The sequence below is a fragment of the Dermacentor albipictus genome, chromosome 1 (genome assembly GCF_038994185.2).
Source record: "Dermacentor albipictus isolate Rhodes 1998 colony chromosome 1, USDA_Dalb.pri_finalv2, whole genome shotgun sequence".
NCBI lineage: Eukaryota > Metazoa > Arthropoda > Arachnida > Ixodida > Ixodidae > Dermacentor > Dermacentor albipictus.
Window position 1 is genome coordinate 138,866,263 of NC_091821.1, and position 18,552 is coordinate 138,884,814.

Sequence of the window (18,552 nt, forward strand, 5' to 3'; positions counted from 1 at the left end):
CAATTACAAACTGGCGCGTTTTTAAAATCCTCAAATCTAAGCCAACCCTAGAGATTTATTATTTGAAAAAAAACAAAAAACTATTGGTCTAGATTCGAATAAATATGGTACTTCCCATAATTCCCATGCTGGCAGAACTGCCCCGATTGCACCGACCATAGACACTAGCGGCAGAGTTCCCTCTAGTAATTATTGTATGAAACTATGTATTAGGTGGTTTCTTAGCTTTCCTCTTGCCATGCCAGATGTCAGAATGCCTCTTCATAGAGGGTGCAGGAGCTTTGAGGCACAGACATTGAAAAATGCATGAAAGGGTAGACATATACAGCTCCGCTATGAAAGCTAAGTAAGTTGAGGATATGTTTAAAGCCAGCATGAGAACTGGGGTCTTTTTAAAACTTTAAAGGCCTGTTGGTCAACTTAGGTGTCTTGGTGCTCGTACTGTGACCACGACTACATGCAAAATTGCCATGAGACTGGCCGCTCGAGGCACATTGCCTGTATTCGCGGGCTCCTTTCACACTTAGAAAAATACCCTTAGGTAGCATGTAGTGAGCAACAAAAAGCTGTATAGGGAGTTTTTCATGTTGCTCTTCAATTCTCTCATTGACACTTTTCATCTAATTATAACATTTGAAAGTTGATTAAGACTAACTATATAAATAGGCAGAATGCAAAAAATAATCTGAGTGTCTCCACGTGATGGCAAGTAACATTACCTCTGTTCTGTCCAGCTAGGTGGCATTTGAATATTTTTAAATCTTGGTGCATGATAGTCTGGACACCCTGTATACATATATGGTAACCTTTTGGAAAGATCTCTTTACTAATGCTTTGTTAGAGTAGCATGGGGATAGACATATGTATATATTATTGAAATAACATATTGAAAGCCAAAGTTAATGACATTGTTGATAGAACACAGTTCTGATAGGACCGGACCCACAACCTTTGCATTATTTGAAAGTTGTGGGTTCGGTCCCCGCCAGTGACAAATTATCTTTTTGTCTGCTTTAATTTCTCCTTTCCTTCATTATTTTCTACATTTTTCATGCTTTCCTTGGCTTCATTGTCTGCTGGCTTTATATGGTCGTGATTTAAAAAAAATCGAGCCCCTCCGTTTCCCTTCTCCTCTTACACCAAAAACAAGTTGTTCCTGCAGCAACTGACGAAGAGCAGCCATGGTGATCCTGCATGTACTTTAAAAACCAACTGCAAGAAAACCTACACCTATGCAGGAGGTACAAGTCACATGCAGGGCAGTGTAGAATATTGTACAGAACATCAATGTGCTATACAGTTTTGTTGGTAGCTATGGCTGTATTGTAAGGATGTCACTAATAAAAAAAATAAGAAAGGCATGCCACCAACACGCATTCATGTAGCCACTGTGCAATGTATTTGTAACTTTCACACACCGCTGTGAATATGTTGCTTATTAAAACTCTGATTTGTCACTTTAGCTGCCTCCGTGACCTGCACACTTGCACATTGAGGTTAAGTTAGCCCAATAGCAAAAAGATCTTTGTTTCAGCACAAAATGCATTGAGGTGTAATATCACATACAAAAGTGCCTTTTCTGCTGAAATGTGAGCAACTGGCAGATTTGAATAGACCACCAAAAGACTTTATCAACTAGCTGTTTAAATTAATGTCACTCTTTGTATTTTCAGTTCTTAGGAAGTCATGCTTTTGATATGGGAAATAGAGATGGTTTGTTACTTTGCAGGAACATCACTGAACCAGTTCTATGCTGAACAAGAAAGATATAATGAAACCTATTCATGTCCATTGCCCACTGTTGAGTTGGAGACCCCATGCACGCCTGAGGTACTAGGTGGGGCGGGTCTGCCATCTGTGGCATTTTTGGCTCCTCGGATTCTGTCACGACAGTCACATCAGCAGCCACATTCGGATGCCTCTTCTGATGCTGCACTGCTCTCCAACCCCATGTTTACTGTGAGAACATGTGGTACACTCACAAAGACCAAAGTAACAAGGTGCGGTTAATAACTTCTGTTTAATGTGGCATCACTCTCGTTAATGTTGCACCATGCTGAACTTTTTGCCAGAGGTGTTCTGTGCAATTTACGAGCTTCCAAATGGGGATATTGTAAATAGTAATTTCTCTTATACAGTAAAGTAATTTGATCCCGGTTGAAGATCCTCGCCAGCACATACATTTCTATAAGCCAAAACTTTCATTATGTCGATCCTGAAATTGGCCAGCACCAGAGAATGAGAACTTGTCTGGTTGACACAAAAGCGCTTAACCCCACTAGTGACCCCGATGGCTGCAGTGCTTGTCTTGGAGGTGCTAGGGGATAGTGAATGCATCGAAAACACATCATCCCTTGCTGAAAGCACTTTTTTAGGACTGTCCTAGACAGATTTTTCCAGCGAAAGCAGCAAAAGCTCACAATGAATGATTAGAGTATCTGCTAGCTTTTGATGCATGCATTTTTCTTTTTCCAAGAAAATTGGTTTGAAAATTTCCTGCATGGTGCAATTGCATGTTAATCCAGAACTGTGTCATAGTGTTTTCAGCATCGTATAGTCAGAGCCAGACTAGCCAGCGTCATTGCCATTTGTCGCATGATGGTGACAGAACAAGCTCTCGCATAGCATAACACGGCATAATGACTACATGCCGCTTTCAGTCTTTGGTTATGCAAGCTCATTCAAAAGCTAAGGTTTATACATGATAAGCTAGAGGCAACTAGTTGTGTCATGTGTTTTTTGCATTACAGGGAATTCATTGCAGGATAAATTAGCAGAGTATTTAGTGTAGGCATGGGCGACTATGCCATTTGTGATTGTTGGGGAGTATCAAACATGCACTGGACTGCATGGAAGAGGACATGGTTGAGCCTACAGACAGTGATAAAGTGCTGTCTGAAAGTGACAATAATGAACAATAAGTGCAAATAAGTTTTCATTGCGTGAAGCTAAATTTTGCTGGATTCATCCTTTTCTTATTGCTAGAATTGGTGACATGCTACATTTTTCTTCGTAAAAAAATTGGGTGTGATTTAGATTTCTATGTTGTTTAGGAGCTCTAATATAATTTCTGTGTTAGTGTTCTACTTATGAACCTATAAAAACTGTGTGTGTGTTAGATTCGGAGTGTCTTAGATTCAGACTAGTATTGCCACATGAGGCAGAGGTATGTTTTGGCATATTTTCATCCTCTTGTTTAATTTGACCTGCCAGATAATTCAATCAGTTTCTTCAGGGTTGAATTAAGAAAAGTTGACTGTATATCCTACTGTCTGATGCTTAGCAGTTCTTCCGTTCTCATGACCTGCCTATTCTTGCGACCTCTCATTCACTGTATTCCGTGCTGCTTCTCTTCGATGTGCACCAGCTAGCCCTGCTTTGTGAGCTTATAGGGCATTTCAGCTGTTAAAAAATAATTGATAACGGCTACTCACATTTGTCATCATGCTTGTGGTTAAAACAAATGCCAATAATGCATTGTCCTGCTTTCGAAGTTCAATGTCATTGTTTTGCTTCTCCCACCTTCATTCATGTTAATGTCTTTGCATCCTTAAGTTACAATTTCTTGATTAACAAGAAATTCGATAACAGCACATCAACAGCTAGAATGAAACCTTATTGTCTATGTTGTTGGAACACGATCATGCACAGAGACAGAGTTAACAAGCTATGTGTAAAAGCCAAGTGTACTTCTAGGCCACGCCCCCTTTTCATTCCCCATGACTCTTCTGATTTCATGGGGAATGTGAAGTGGCAAGTGAGGCAGATAGGGAAAAACTGGTCTGGCACAGGAGGTAGTGTAGTGTCGTCACCTGTAGTAGCTGGTGTTGAGCCCTACTGGTCAATTGGCGCTGTCTTTCACTTTGATATGGTATACATGAAATTGTGCCATGTGAAGCAAAATGCAGTTTCTTATGTCTATAATTATTTATTACCTATTAGGATTAAGCAGAACTGTCACCAAATCTGCCTCAGTATAAACAAAACACTCACTGCAAACAAAACACAAGCTTAGGCTCTGCTTGTGTTTGTATCCAGCAGCGGTTCATCACCCTATAGAGAAGCACCAGTTTGTATGTGTGCGTTGCATGAGAGATTTGGCAGCTATTCATAGATGCTATACCCCATGGAGGAAAGAAACAAAATAGGAAAGACCCTCGCATTACATTTTTGAAGCCAGAAGTGCAGCCATGTTGGTGTGCCATTTGCCTTTGCACCTCCAATCAGCTCACCTGAGCAGATAGGCATGAGCTTTGATCTTGTATTTCTACGAGCCGTCGGAAGTGTGTGCTGCTGACGCACGTCAGAATGAAGCCTACGAAACTTCTGTAACAGCTATAGTGAAGCAGACATGCTCCTGTGTTTTTCCGTGGCACACCAAAGAAGACGACAAAGACCACTACCGTGATTGCTTGAGTGTCTCTGTTTCCTGGTCTCTGTTTCCTGGTTGACACTCACACTCAGACTCAAAACACAACTTTCAAGCTTGCACACAACACACCAAAGTCAGCTTGTTCGCAAGCAGAATGTGCTGAGAGAAAGACATGGGCCGAAAAAGCTTATCTCACTTTTTGGACGCCAAGAGCAGCAGTGAGGGTTTCAGGAGCGCGGTTGCTATGGTAGTGTTGCTGTTTGGGGTACCAGTCCCAGCGCTCCTTTGCGAAAAACGCCATGTGGCTTCTGCCACATTTTCTCCAACTGATCCGAGTTAACCAGGGCCTCTCCTACACTTTCCTTCCTCCATGCTACATCCTTTCTTTTCAATGGCAGCCGTTGTTCACTTTGTATGCTACTTTTAACTTTGAATACACAAAAATGGCCACCTTGTGCCAGACAAGCATAATACTTTCCTGTTGCACATGCAGGAAAGTGCTGTCACCTATGGAGCAAATGGAACAACAGAACACTGCTGTATGTCAGCGTTACCATGCACTTATTCAACGGACTGTGGACCCCATGGCCAAACAGAATCTGGTACTCTTTATTTCTTCACTCATTTCTTCCTCAGTTGGAACACAGTTACATAATCATACTTGCATCTGAAAACTTTTCTGATTATACTAGGCAGTGTCATTGAATCACTATAACTACATTCTATAGCGCTAAAAAATATTTTCACGTTTTTGTAAATCTTTTCACTTGCAAGTTTTAAATGAGCGCACGTGCTTTAAAGATAAATTTGAAAGACAATGACACAATTCTAAAGTTAAGACAGACGTGTTTAGTAAACACAACAGCTTAATCAAATAGCTTGCAGGTGTACAGTAGAATGTTGTTGATACATTCCCATTACGTACGTTTTCCCGGCACCAACGTTTGCCATTGAGAACACAAAAAATGGCCTAATAGATTTACGCTTATTTCTTACCAGTTCATATGTTCCCGCAAAACACAATTTTTCAGCACCAACATTCAGTACGTCATCAAACTGCGATCATATTATACGCTTTCAGGCTGCTAGATCCTATGTAAACAAGAAAATGCACAAGGCGCGCGTGATCGAGAACAGGGGCCCTATTCTGAAACGATCCACTTTGGCGATACTATCGTCGCCTCACTCGCCGTCAGGCGCACACTGATTGGTTGTTTTAGCAAAATCGGGTGAGCTACATCATCTGATTTTGCTCAACCAGCCAATCAGCATGAACCTGACAGCGAACTATCGCCGTCGTGCCAGCAAATCTTCACCTGGGTCGTCACGCGCCACGTTCACAGCTATCGCCGCCAAACTTATTGCGATATGCCTCTTTGCCTATCTGTTTTACAGCGCATGGTGCGTAGTGCCATTACTTGCGTACTACGCGCTCTTAGTAGCTGATAATCCAAATGCGCCGCCATTTCTTGCTGCAAGTGGCGTGATGTGGGCATCACGTTTCATTTCGGCGGCATCCAGTGTCACCCACCAGCTAGATTTCGTTACGGTTTCCCGTCGCCCTCCTAAAGCACCATGCAATAGGAAAACAACAAAACGTGTCTCAGGCTGCTGGAGCACCACCAGCTCCACGTGCGTCGGTGTCTCGTGCCACAACGATTTGCGTGACACTTCGCATTACGTAGATGTAAACAATAGTTAAGTCTGTCAAATTTTTTTTTTTACTTCGAATCGTATGTTTTCCCAGTTAGTACGTTCTTTTCTCTCTCTTTTTTTTTTCCAGGACGTATGAAGGAGGTTTTACTGTATTTAGACAGACATCAAAGGACTATGAGTCAAAAGTTACTATGATGTTACAATTTGGTCTCCTTTCTATTAGCCGAATCACCACTGAAATCTCTCTCCAACGACCTTGCATGTACCAAAAAGCATCGCCAACATTACCCCCCGCCCTGTCATTCATCCAATCACACTGCAGTGCACACAGTGTGTATACAATGGGGCTCCAGGGTGACACTATCTGGAGTTCCAATATGTCAAGGCTGTTGCCACAAATACTTTGCAGTGCAACGGGTCTCTTGTCTTACAATCTCACAAGACACACTCCCCCAAAGAAAACACTTCCAAGCCCTTTGGGGCATCTGGTCCATTTGCGAAATGCCTCGGCATGGGTGTGGTCTAGCGGCGAGGGGTTGACTTCAAAACCACTTCACTGCCTCGCGAACCGAACATTGGAAGCCCAGACTCATAGTCAACCCGCTTATGCGCTCTCTGTAAACCGCAGCTCTCCCACCCCCAACAGCTATAACTCTCCACCGCCGTCTTGGTGTCCAGCTGCGGGTTTCTTTTGACAACATCGCATGACCCTTAAATGTAGCCGCCTGCACAAACAACGCTGAATTCCACTCCAGTGTATGATTGGACACTCAGACCAGTAAGCTTTCTGTTGAACTAAAAAAATGTGTGTCAGAAAAATTGGTTCTCAGTCCCTTTAATGTGACGAGTACCTTTGGCTGAAGCCAGGCACTACTAACCATCATGCTAGAAGCTGATTGACATCCTTACAATGGGAAAGTCAACATCAAAAAGCTACTTGAACAGGTCGAAGCATGTGTCCTACTCAGAAACTGCTTAGCTGCAAGGAATTGCAGCTAAGGAGGAGGTTTCACCATTTTCCAATGTATGTGTACGAATGAGGTGTGTTTCACTCTTGTTGAAATTTGGCATTTGTCATCCTTGAAATCCTTTAAATGTTCTCGTATTTTGAGTCGAATGTTCTGTATGAACCCTGACATATTATTGATATGCTGGCAAGAAATCTCTTACTTGAACAGTTTACTTTTATTCTTTTTGGCCCACCCGCCGTGGTTGCTCAGTGGCTATGGTGTTGGGCTGCTGAGCACGAGGTCGCGGGATCGAATCCCGGCCACGGCGGCCGCATTTCGATGGGGGCGAAATGCGAAAACACCCGTGTGCTTAGATTTAGGTGCACGTTAAAGAACCCCAGGTGGTCAAAATTTCCGGAGTCCTCCACTACGGCGTGCCTCATAATCAGAAAGTGGTTTTGGCACGTAAAACCCCAAATATTATTATTATTATTATTATCTTTTTGGCCCCTTTAACCACATTAATCGAATTTGGCAATTGGCTACTGGTTTCATGGCATTATATTAATTTTTCAAACAGATGCACAATCATTTTATGCCATCTCTCCCAACTAGTGGGCTTTTAACTCTTTTGTGACCACACCTATAGAAGTCAGATCAATTTTATTGACAGTTTTTCTACGTGTTGTTAAACATTTCATTTGGAATTCTTCTAGTACTAGCAACATCATGCACAGTCTTAAATGACAACTGAACTTTCAATATTTCCCAGATTTGACAACTTTTTGGTAGATACGGGTGTGGAAAAAATAAAACAGACCAGAGGTATTGTCAAAACTAGCCTCCAGTGCTCCCAGCTCTTCAATAAAAGGATGCAAAATTTGCGCTTCGTTTTGATGGTTGACTCGGCAACATAACTTTTCTTTTTCAATGACAACAGCAGTTAAGGCACAGAAGCTTCTCTGAAGTTGTCAGTTTTATAATCTGACATATAGGCTGTTCTATCAATATCTCAAACAATGATAGATACCATGAGTGCACATTATTTTGGTGATTGTGTTCAGCTAATATTAAGTACAACTTTATTTTCCCCACCATGGGTTGCTTTCATCCATCAGTACTTCGACGGCTTAGGTACAAATTATCAATCACAATCCTTCCCTTTGTATGGGGTTATCTTTCACACAAGAGCAGACAGTCAGTTTCAGACCAACCATTGACTGAAGCTTGACTGGCTGTCTAATGTATTACATCTTGAAGACCGCCATTGCAAGGGCCCTTATTCATTACTGTATATTGTGCAACACTCCGCTTTACTGTACAGGAACTGAACAAAGCATGTGGAGGCTCCAGCGCCAGTTGAACACACAGTAGACCACCATGCTTGCACAAAAGAGCTGATTGGACACAATAATCAAGTATGAGGAGGCTTCTACATGCTGCCTGACCTGACAATTGCTTCACGAGCATAAAGAATGCAGTAAAAAACAAACCAGGTGCCTGCTGCAATGAGTGAAGGCAAATGTTCCCTTTACAATAAGGACTTGCCCGTTTTGGCATTTGCAAAGCTACTGCTTTCCCACATATTATGGGAATCAATATGGCTATTATTGACGCCAACAAATCTTATATTTTTTTTTTTGCATGATGTGACTTGCAGAAGTTGGGAACTAGAAACCAGGTGCATATTTGTATATTTGAGATTTTCTTTACACTCGGTACTTATAATAAAAATAGCAAATCATTACTTTCATTCGTGTCCTTGAGATGCTTCTTTGAAGTTAGGATGGATGGTTGGCTGTGTTGGTTAAGCGTGATCTGAAGTGAACTCGCTAAAATTACGGTGGACTAAGAAAGAAAACACACACAGGGAGGGCAGGGCGCCTGTGTGTGTGTGTGTGAAACTTTATGTGAAACTTCTTATGTGAAACTTTATGTGAAACTTCTTATGTGAAACTTCCTTGAAGTTTCACATAAGAAATTCTCATAAATTATTTGAGAACTACTGAACTTGAATTGAATTGAATTCAGGGGTTTAACATGCCAAAACAATGCTTGATTATGAGGCACACCATAGTGGGGGACTCCAGAATAATTTTGACCACCAGGGGATCTTTAACATGCCCCCAATGCACAGGATACGGGCATTTTCACGTTTCACCTCCATCGAAATGTAGCTGGGATTAGATCCTGCGACCTTGTGCTTCGCAGCGCAACATCATAGCCGCGAAGCCAGTGCAGTGGTTAGGTAATTGCTACTGTACGCCCATTCAAAGCATCAAAATGTGTAGTTTCTTTGGGTTATAATAAAAGGAGTCTTTCCACAAAATATTTTTTTGGTAGAAAGGGAATAATTTGATTCCTGTTTAAGTTATCTGTCACTGACATAAAACTGGGTGCTATGAAAAATATTTCCAAAAAACAATTTGTTGTGCACTGCTACCAAGCTTTCTTTTAATTTATGGTCATTGATCCTACATTGGAAGTGCTCTCTGACAGTGTTATTTTAAGTTTGTAGTCTTTATGTTAATCATAATCACAAAAAAATTTGGGAGATACAGTTTTCCTGGTTGAAGTATAAATTTAGTTAACTGCGCTGTTCAGGGCTGGTCTAAGCAACTTAATTAGCATCTGCTATTGCTTAAACATTACTGTGAACAAAACAGTGACGAAGGCCTTGCTGCTAGTGCTGATGGAAAGCAGCATTTGGTACATGCAGCTGCTGCTAAGTATTGAAAGGCATAGCTTAGGTAGAGTGGTCACAACGAAAAACAACATGACTGCAACTTCTGAGGACGTACGTGCAATGCATGGCAGGATAGGCTAGCAACAGACCTAAACCTATGCTATGCTAAACCTCCCTCATTTAATACCACCACATTACATATTCTTGCAGACAATAAAAGATAAAAGTTGTGCATCATCATCATTGTCGTTGTTGTTGTTTCATAGTTTAATGGCTAATGGCATTCTGTTTCTGGGCACGAGGTTGTGGCCTCGATTCCTAGCCACTGTTCCTGTATTCTGATGGGGACCTAATGCAGAAATAATAATGTACAAGAATTCCTGGGGATTAAAGTTGATGCAGTGCCTTTGACTGTGGTGGCATCTATGATATCCCCAGTGTTGCTTTTATTTTATTTATTTATTTAGAACATACTGCAATCCTTAGACTAAGCAGGGGTGGCATAATACAAAGAAAACTAACAAATAAATTCAAACAATATACTAAAATCGAAGTAGTGAAAACATGGTTCAGTAGTAGAGCACATCATAGTAACTAGTATATACAGTTAAAAGTCATGCAACACTTTGAGATGTTAAACTCCATAAATCTATCTTCTATTTATCTATCCGTCCATTTGTCAGTCTGTCAGTTCCAATCCAGTCCAGTGTAATCTGTGACACAGCTTTTTTATGATTATTGCCTTGCTTTACCGCTCCCTCTCCATTGCAAGATCACGATGGACCCTGTATTGTGCCTGCAACAGCTGAAATCTTTTTCACCAATGTGTCTATGAATGTTTTCTGCTCTTTGCTCGAGAAGTGCTTGTAATGGTAGTGGCACTCACATTCACTGATGCAATTCTTTGCAACCATATGTGTACTTATAAGTACAAGAGTGCTGCAGGACTCTTTTGTTAGTGTATTGATCTATTGCACTTTCTTCTTATTTTAGCCATCTTCTGAAAAAAAAAAAATACTGCATGGCTTTATTCTGAACTTCTCATTTGTTATTAAAGGTGTGTGTAAAGATTCTACTTTTTATGTTCTAGCGCCTTGAACTTCAGCGCCGACTAATGGATAACCTGATGGCTGGAAGGAAGAAACAGGCAGAGGTGAGCACAGTGGCTTTTTGTTTGTGCATTGCTGTGGGAAATGCAGCTTCTGGGTATATTTTTGGCTTTTGTAGTAAAAAAAAAAACAAAAATGCATCCAAGTTCTTTGACGTCATTGGAGTTGATTGATATGTTCTTTATTATCAGATTATATTGCTGCGTGGGACAACATGCTCTTCCTCAAGTTTCAGTTAGCCAAGTTACGTTATCTTCCATTTTCTCCTTCCATCTTTTGCCTGCGTCAATAAAAACAAGATATACACCACCCTCTGATAAACTATGGCTATATCAGTTTCTGTGGCCTTCAACTGCTGCTCTCTCAGTGGGTGAAGAGCTTGCCCCACAAAGCCACCATAGCTGCAAGCGGGTGTGCTCTATTTGTGAATGTGCAAAGATGGTTTGTACTGAGTGAACACCGTCTCTCTCTCTCTTTTCATTTTCGTAGTATCTGAGAAACCTCCAAGAGCAAGAAAAGAAAATTGCTGAAATGGCTGCAAGGTGGGGTCCCGATTTGCTGTTTGATTTTGTGGGCTATTGGCAGGATTTGTGAGTGCAGTGTCTTGGCTCAGAAAATTGCAGGGTTCTGGGGAGTGCATAACACCAGAAGAGAAGCGACAGCAGGAGCTTTTTGCCAGAATTCTGCAGTATGAAAACAACCGTGTGAGTGGAGAGTCCTCTTTCTTGTTTTGAGTTGTAGGAATTTATGCAGTGTGCGTATTGCCATGCACACAGTGTTCTTAATTAATGGGACATGTCCTTCAGATATATTCTTTGTGTATCATTAGAAACAATGTTACGAAACTTGAATCGGGAAAAGATTTTCTTTCGCTTTCTATAGGTGTAAATTGTTTTAATGTAGCCTTTGCACATCTTGTTTCAGCACACAGCAACAAACCCCCTTTTTGCAATAATTATACTACTTTATCTTACTTTGGTCTCGATTTACTGTCCTTTAAAGGGAAGCTGAAAGGTTTTTCAGAAAAAATGAGTGAACATCTGTACATAATGGTTTTCAACCCTCCGAATTCAAATATTGTATCGAAATTGAGCGAAAGAAAGCGCAAATATATTTTATTTCGACGAAAAGTGCAGCAGCGGACACGCCCAGCTCGCGCGTCTCGTTTCCGCCTGTGATTGGTCGGTGCGCCTCGTGACGTCAACTCTAGTAACCGACCGCTGCCGCTACACATGAAGCGTGGTGCCAGGTAGTTTGGTGCTGTTTTTCTGAGATGGTAATGGAAAATTTAGCGAGACTGCGGTTTTCTGAGGAGTTCGGCGTTACTCCCTACATGTACGAGCCGATTGCGAAGAGCCGGCCTCTCGAAGAAGCAAACGATGCTGGTGCGAGCAGTGCTTTCGACGCGAACGAAAGCAAAGTCTTGGGATCTCCTCATGTTGGAAATGCTCTTTGGTGAGTATGTTTTTTGCAAAGCGATCTAGTGATCTCGCCGATCTTTCGCCGATCTAGTGAGCTCGTTTCCGGTCAAACAACTGTAGTGTTGTGTTCCTGCATGACTCCTCGTGGAGCGTAAGCAGGGATGCGATCGTCGGCATTTGTGCGCTGTGCAAAGCTGTCGGCAATCTACAAAGACAGTTTAAACGCGTGAAAAGCTTCCCGGTTCATGCAGCACGTGTAGTGACCTTCACCTGTTGACTACCACTCACATTGACTACCACTCACGTTGATTACCACTCACGTTGACTACCACTCTACATACACGCAGACGCACCAACAAAGGAATGCAGGGTCGATCGAAGCAGATTACGATGGCACGCACGCAGAAACAAGCGCGGTCAGGCACGGTCGCGGACGCTGCGAAGGAACGAAACACTAGAGTTGACGTCACAACACCGCGGTTTCCGGTCTCCGCTCCGCTCACTCACTCAACGGGGGGCGGAGCTACAGCGCAATTTCAACCGACGATTACGTCGCTCCTAATTGAAAAAAAAACCCCAAATTTTACCTACATGGTTTATAAGGTTCCCGCATCCGTATATGAGCGTCTTATTAAATTCGACAGACTCTTCAGCTTCCCTTTAAGCACCTGGAATGTGTCTATACTAGCTGTAGTTTTAAGGAATTTCAAATTTGAATGTATTGAATATTCACATTTCATACCACTTCTATGAAGAACGAATATGTATATCCTTAAGGATAAAGTGGGCAAAGATAGACAGTTTATTTAATTGCAAACTATAAATATGGCAAGATAATTACATGAAATGTGTACAAAAAACTGGGCATGAGATGTCAAAAACCGTACTCGTTGCAACACAAGAAAAATTTTACTTGAGTATTCTGCTAACGGATGCTGATACGATAGATGTCTTCTTTATTTTTCCTTTGCTTGTCTGGCTTTTCGGGGAGAATGGGGTGATGGGTGAATACTAAATTGGCTGAAGATGCATCAAATAGCAAGCAGCTGTATCTACCTGTCTGAGTGAGTTGTGTGGTGGCCAGCTCTCGTGTGTGGAATTGAAGGCACTGAAGTATGGAAATTTTCAGTTTCTAGAGTTATTGTGATTTCATTGGTTGCACATGATTGCATTGTATTAATTGAATGCCCAAGCCTAATAATGCTAGCAAAACCTCAAAACTGGACATTTTCATGGAAAGGCACTTTTGTACTTGCATATTAGTTGCTGCTGCTGTTTTATCTCAGCTTTCTAACACTTTTATGGTGTGTAATTATGCATCATGATCTCAAGCAAGCAATAATTTGCTTGGCAAAGCTTTCAGAATGATTTATTTTCTAGTACTGCTTTGTACAGCAGTGTCAGCGCGTTCAGCCTAACTCAGTGTCAGCTCTCGCTTATTATCCAAGCATGGAAAATCGGCAAGATGCCTGAATGATAAAAAAATGAAAAAACAAATCATCCTTCATTCTCTGTGCTATCATCCATGTTCCGTGGATTACATGTCATGCTTCATCTTGCTTTTGTAACTTGCCACATCACTTGGGAATTTTATGACAGTTCGTTTGGCACTGGCTAGGTGAGGTGCTGCCATGAACCAGATGTAGTGATGCCATAGAACCATCTTGTGTGACCTTTGGACATGCACAGAATCCCCAGCCAGACGCTAAGCTGGTGGCAGAAACTGGCAATTAATGTTCGGCTGTGTGTTAGTGGGACAGCTTATGTGCACAATGGCAAAAAAATTAAAATACTAACGTAATGAAATACAGAGTGCACAAGTTATATTATACTACCCCAGTTACACGGGCACTTTCAAAGTCCTTTGAACCAAAGATCCTTTACTTCAAGGGAGACTGCGCACTGTCACACAGGCACAGCAAAGGAGTCCTACTGGAAGGGAGCTTTGAGTCAAAGGAGAGTGCATTCGTCCTTTGAAACCTCAAGAGAATACTCTAGAGTCTAGAGGGCGTCCAACTGCAGAAAAAAAAAATCTATAAAAATATGGAAGTTCAATTTTTATCTCTTCAGAACAAGCTTATAAATACTGAATACTATTACTAAAGTACTAAACCCTTTCGGGACACCCGCAATCTTCATCACGAATGCGCCGGTACAGCAGCGCCGGCACGGCCTGTTGTCAGCAGCAACATCGACACAACACGGGTGCCATGTTCGATTACGTTCTTTGGTTAGCGGCTGCTAGGCATCCCAGTCTCCTCGGCTTTTTTCTGCGGGTCTTGTTCCCTCGTCACCTTTGTTTTGTCATTCTTTATTTTACCACATTTACGAGTACCTACCGCTGCCTAGCTGTAAGGAATGAAATAAAGCAGCTGAAGCAAGGGCAACAACGAATAATCAACGCCAGCATGCAGTGTACGAAGCGGTACACATGGTGGCCATCATTACAATAAATACATCTGTATTTGGTAAAGTAATGCCTTTACTACGCGTGCATTTTGTTTGATGTTCGTATGTAGTAGGAAAAATAAGTATTGCTGAAAAAAGTATGACGAATGTATTATAAGATGCATTTGGGCCATATTTTTTTTTTTACTTTCGAGGCCTTGGCAGCGCTAAGGATACGTTGCGGTTTCTGTTAAAAGCTTCAATGGAGACCATCTGCAGACCGTGTAGCACCGACACATATCCCTTCAACTAATGTGCCTTTGAAAGCTCACTGCTCCTTAACTTCAAAAGACCTTTGGCATGCTCATGTGACTGGGGTATGAGAACATATTGACGACTTCAGGAATAGCAACAGTGTTTCAGACAGGATTAGATATATTTGTTTCATATTTATCTCATTGTTTCTTTTAAAGCTGTTTAGAAGGCTGTGCAATAGAACCATCATCATAATCAATAATTGGCAGAATTCAGTTTCAAGAACAACTGCACGCTTGGATCAAATGGTGTTTTGTTGATGTTGACCAGTGCTACCACACTAGCAGTCTTTAGTGGCAGGTTTCTAACACTGTGTGGCTGTTTGTTAAATGCTGGAAGCAACCACGCTGCAGAACGAAAACCAGTGAAGGCAGCTGGGAAACTCTTCATAACCTGTGTCACGTGATGATGCATAACACATCAGCAAAACCACTTATACTGATAATGCTGTGGTATGTTCTCATGCCTAATATTAAGGATGGCAGTAGCTGATTGGACCACAACATGCTGCAGTTGCGATACCGTGCAGGTAGCCATTCAGCTGTCTCTAGCAGACAGGAGGTTGTCCTTTGCAATTAGCAGAAGAAAGGAAAAAGAGTGTTGCTTATACAACATAAGCACACTTCCGAAGAAAATTTTACTTTTAGTTTTGCTTTTTCCACATGCACTTGGTCAGCTGACTGTGCTTCTTTGCTTCTTCCCTATACCAGGAGTGGCCTCCAGCTCTTCAAGATATGCTCGAATCTCATCCAAAGAATCCGAAAGTCGCAAGGCATATTGTGATGCACATTCTTGGGTAAGCGCATCACAATATTTGGATTGTGCAATTGCATTTATCCCGCTCTTGCTCCTACTGGAATAATAAGTACCATATTTTCTCGTGTATGACATCATGCAAATTACTGCATACAAAAATGCTCAGATTTTTATAAAAACAATTTGGTACATTTATTGGGACAAAGAGATGGTCCAGAAACATTTTGCTTCTAACGTTTAGTCGTCATCTCTCACACTGCTGCTTTTGCTTGAAGCGCCATCACCACTATTGCAGATAGCATCAGCTTTTGTTCGGAGATTGCAACTAGCAGTTTGAAGGCTCTCCTGCTTCATTTTCCATTCGCAGATGCACGACTCATTCACATTGTACCTTCAGTCACACTGATAATCTTCAGCTTATGTTGCATATTGTAAGCAACTGTCATTGAGTGCAGTTCATTGTGATCTCAGTACTGGTTTGCATGTGCTGTGTGCACCTGTGGCATAGGCAGAAATTTCGACCAGGGGGGCGAGGGGGAGGTGCTTACATTGGAGCTCGGCCTCCTCACAGAATTTGCCGAGGGATCAAATACATGAATAATAACTGCATTGCCATTGCGAAAGATGCTGCAAATGAATTCTTGGATGCTATGCATTGTCAAGACAAGTAAAACATCTTTTTTTCTAGAAGAATATATTCTTATGTCCCAAAAATTGTGCTAGAAGTAAGATATCAATGCTTTCATGTTTTTGGTCTGTTTAATAAGAAAGAAAATATCACACGAACTTTAGAACTATATCAGTGTGAAACCAGCAAAGCAGTGCATACCGCTGATATGATTAATGTAAAGGTCGTGAAATGAACAAGTTGAGGACAAATATTTTAATGAAACTTTGTCATTCAAGAACCTTGTTTACATTTTTGTACATATGCAATGGCCAGGGAAAAATCTCAATGACGCTGTCCTTCGTTCCAGTGTACTGCGCAGTTCCAGCTGTCACCGGTCGTGTATTGTAATTTGCACCGAAATTGTAGTCTCGACAGATATCACATATAAAAAGCAGCAGTTCTGCAAAATGTACATTAGAAATGCGAAGATAAAGCTTGATAAAAAGCAAAAAAGTGTCTCTGCAAACAATGTTCACTGCATGTGTCCACAAAACTTCGCAACAAGATATTTAAGTATACATATAAGTATCCAATAAATCTACATATCTAAGCAAAAGTAACTGTATATAGGGTGTTTCAGCTAATCTTAGCTAGCGTTAAAAATATGCCGATGCACTCTAAGACGACACGACCAAGTGCATGTTGCTCACTTTTGTATGTAGTGTGCCACGCTATTTTTTGTATTTTGCTTAATTAGATTTTAGTCAAGATTAGTAAACCAACCTCTGAAGTAACGAAGCTAGGAAAAAAATTCTAATTAGAAAATTTCAAAGCGGTTTGCAAAACGTCCAAATAAACAGTTTCTGTCATTCTATCTATCTATTGAGTATAAGTATATTTCAGCTTACTGATGATGCCTGCAAAATACAAAATGCTAAGTGACACGCCCGCTTGCACGTCGTGATTGCACTGCTCCCCAACATTCCGTGCACAAACAGCCATAGGTGCACTGCCACTTAAAAGGCAACAGGGCAGCGACGTAGGTGTTGGCTGGGCCATTTATGCCAGCGATGTGCTCCCCTCATGAAAGTTTGTTATAGCTCTAAGGAGACACAGCGGTTATCGCTTTTGCTGCTGGAAGTAACAGATCAGTCATTTCGCAATAGCTGTAAGCAAATTGAACATCCCTAAATAAAAAAACTTAGTTTTCAGAAGGCTGAGAAGGGTAGAATAAGAGTATCCTAACTGACCGGATGCAGTTTTTCACTGAATTTACGTTTATCTTTCATGTGCTTTCACAGCAAGCACTCGAAGAGGTTACCTTCTGCAGCGATACAACACGGGGATCTTCTGAGAAAGCTTGCTGTCGCTGCCTTGAGCGCCGTCGGTGAAATGCTGTGGCAGGCTTCAGTTATCTTCTCCTGCAAGGCTTCTGGAGTTGTCATTTCTGTCGTGTACACGTGATCCTTAATATAGCCCCACAAGAAAAAGTCAAGAGGGTTGAGGTCGGGTGACCTTGCTGGCCACAGGACAGGCCCGTTTCTCCCTATCCATTGCCCTGAGAAGCTAACATCAAGCCATGCTCGTGCTTGAGTGCAGCTTTGGGCTGGGGCCCCGTCGTGCTGATACCACATTGCGTCAAGCTGGGCTAGTGGCATGTTGCAGCAGAAGTCTTCAACCGGCCCTTTGAGGAACTCGCTTGCCTCTTGCCGGTTAGAGTGTTGTTAAAAAACACTGGGCCAGTGACTGTGCTGTCATATATTCCGCACCAAACGTTAAAAGACCACTGATGTTGGTGGCGGTATATTCCTAGCCATTTGGTATTTTGCTTACTGTGATAGTGTGCGTTGTGGATATTTACTTGGCAATTTCGGGAAAAGTTCGCCTCGTCACTCAGGAAACCTTGGTGAGAAAGTCAGCAGCCTGCTCCTCCTGAACCAAAATCCCTTTCGCAAAGTCGAGTCTCTTTTGTAGATCCTTTGACTCCAGGCATTGATGCAACTGCAGGTGACAAGTGCAGTCCAGCTGTTTTCAAAATAGTCCAGGCAGTTGAGTTGGACACACTGAGCTGTGCGCTCACGCTGCGTGTGCTAGCATGTGGATTAGCCTCCATGAAAGACAAAACGTTGGAGTGAACCTCATTATTTATGAGTGAAGCTCTCTGCCTCGTTCTTGTGAAGCTGCCGGCTTGCTTCAGCGACTCGTAGGTGTTGAATATTGTCATCAGGCTCGGTCGCGTACTCGGATGCCAGCTTCGAAATATTCTTGCAGCCTGCCGTCTCTGTCTGC

At 41.9% G+C, this 18,552-nt stretch overlaps 1 protein-coding gene across 2 annotated transcripts in view; it reads left to right on the forward strand.

Moving 5' to 3' along the window:
• Window positions 1-18,552, forward strand: part of LOC135911831 (VPS9 domain-containing protein 1-like) — a 64,622-nt gene that overhangs the window by 24,985 nt on the left and 21,085 nt on the right. For both annotated transcript variants that reach the window (XR_010567465.1, XM_065444177.1), the window contains exons 4-9: window positions 1,730-2,000; window positions 4,866-4,974; window positions 10,755-10,817; window positions 11,263-11,315; window positions 11,387-11,477; window positions 15,608-15,693. Coding sequence is in view for 1 of the 2 variants with exons in the window: in XM_065444177.1 (XP_065300249.1) it covers window positions 1,730-2,000; window positions 4,866-4,974; window positions 10,755-10,817; window positions 11,263-11,315; window positions 11,387-11,477; window positions 15,608-15,693 (673 nt within the window). In the remaining variant the exon portion in view is untranslated. The remainder of the gene's footprint in view (window positions 1-1,729; window positions 2,001-4,865; window positions 4,975-10,754; window positions 10,818-11,262; window positions 11,316-11,386; window positions 11,478-15,607; window positions 15,694-18,552) is intronic.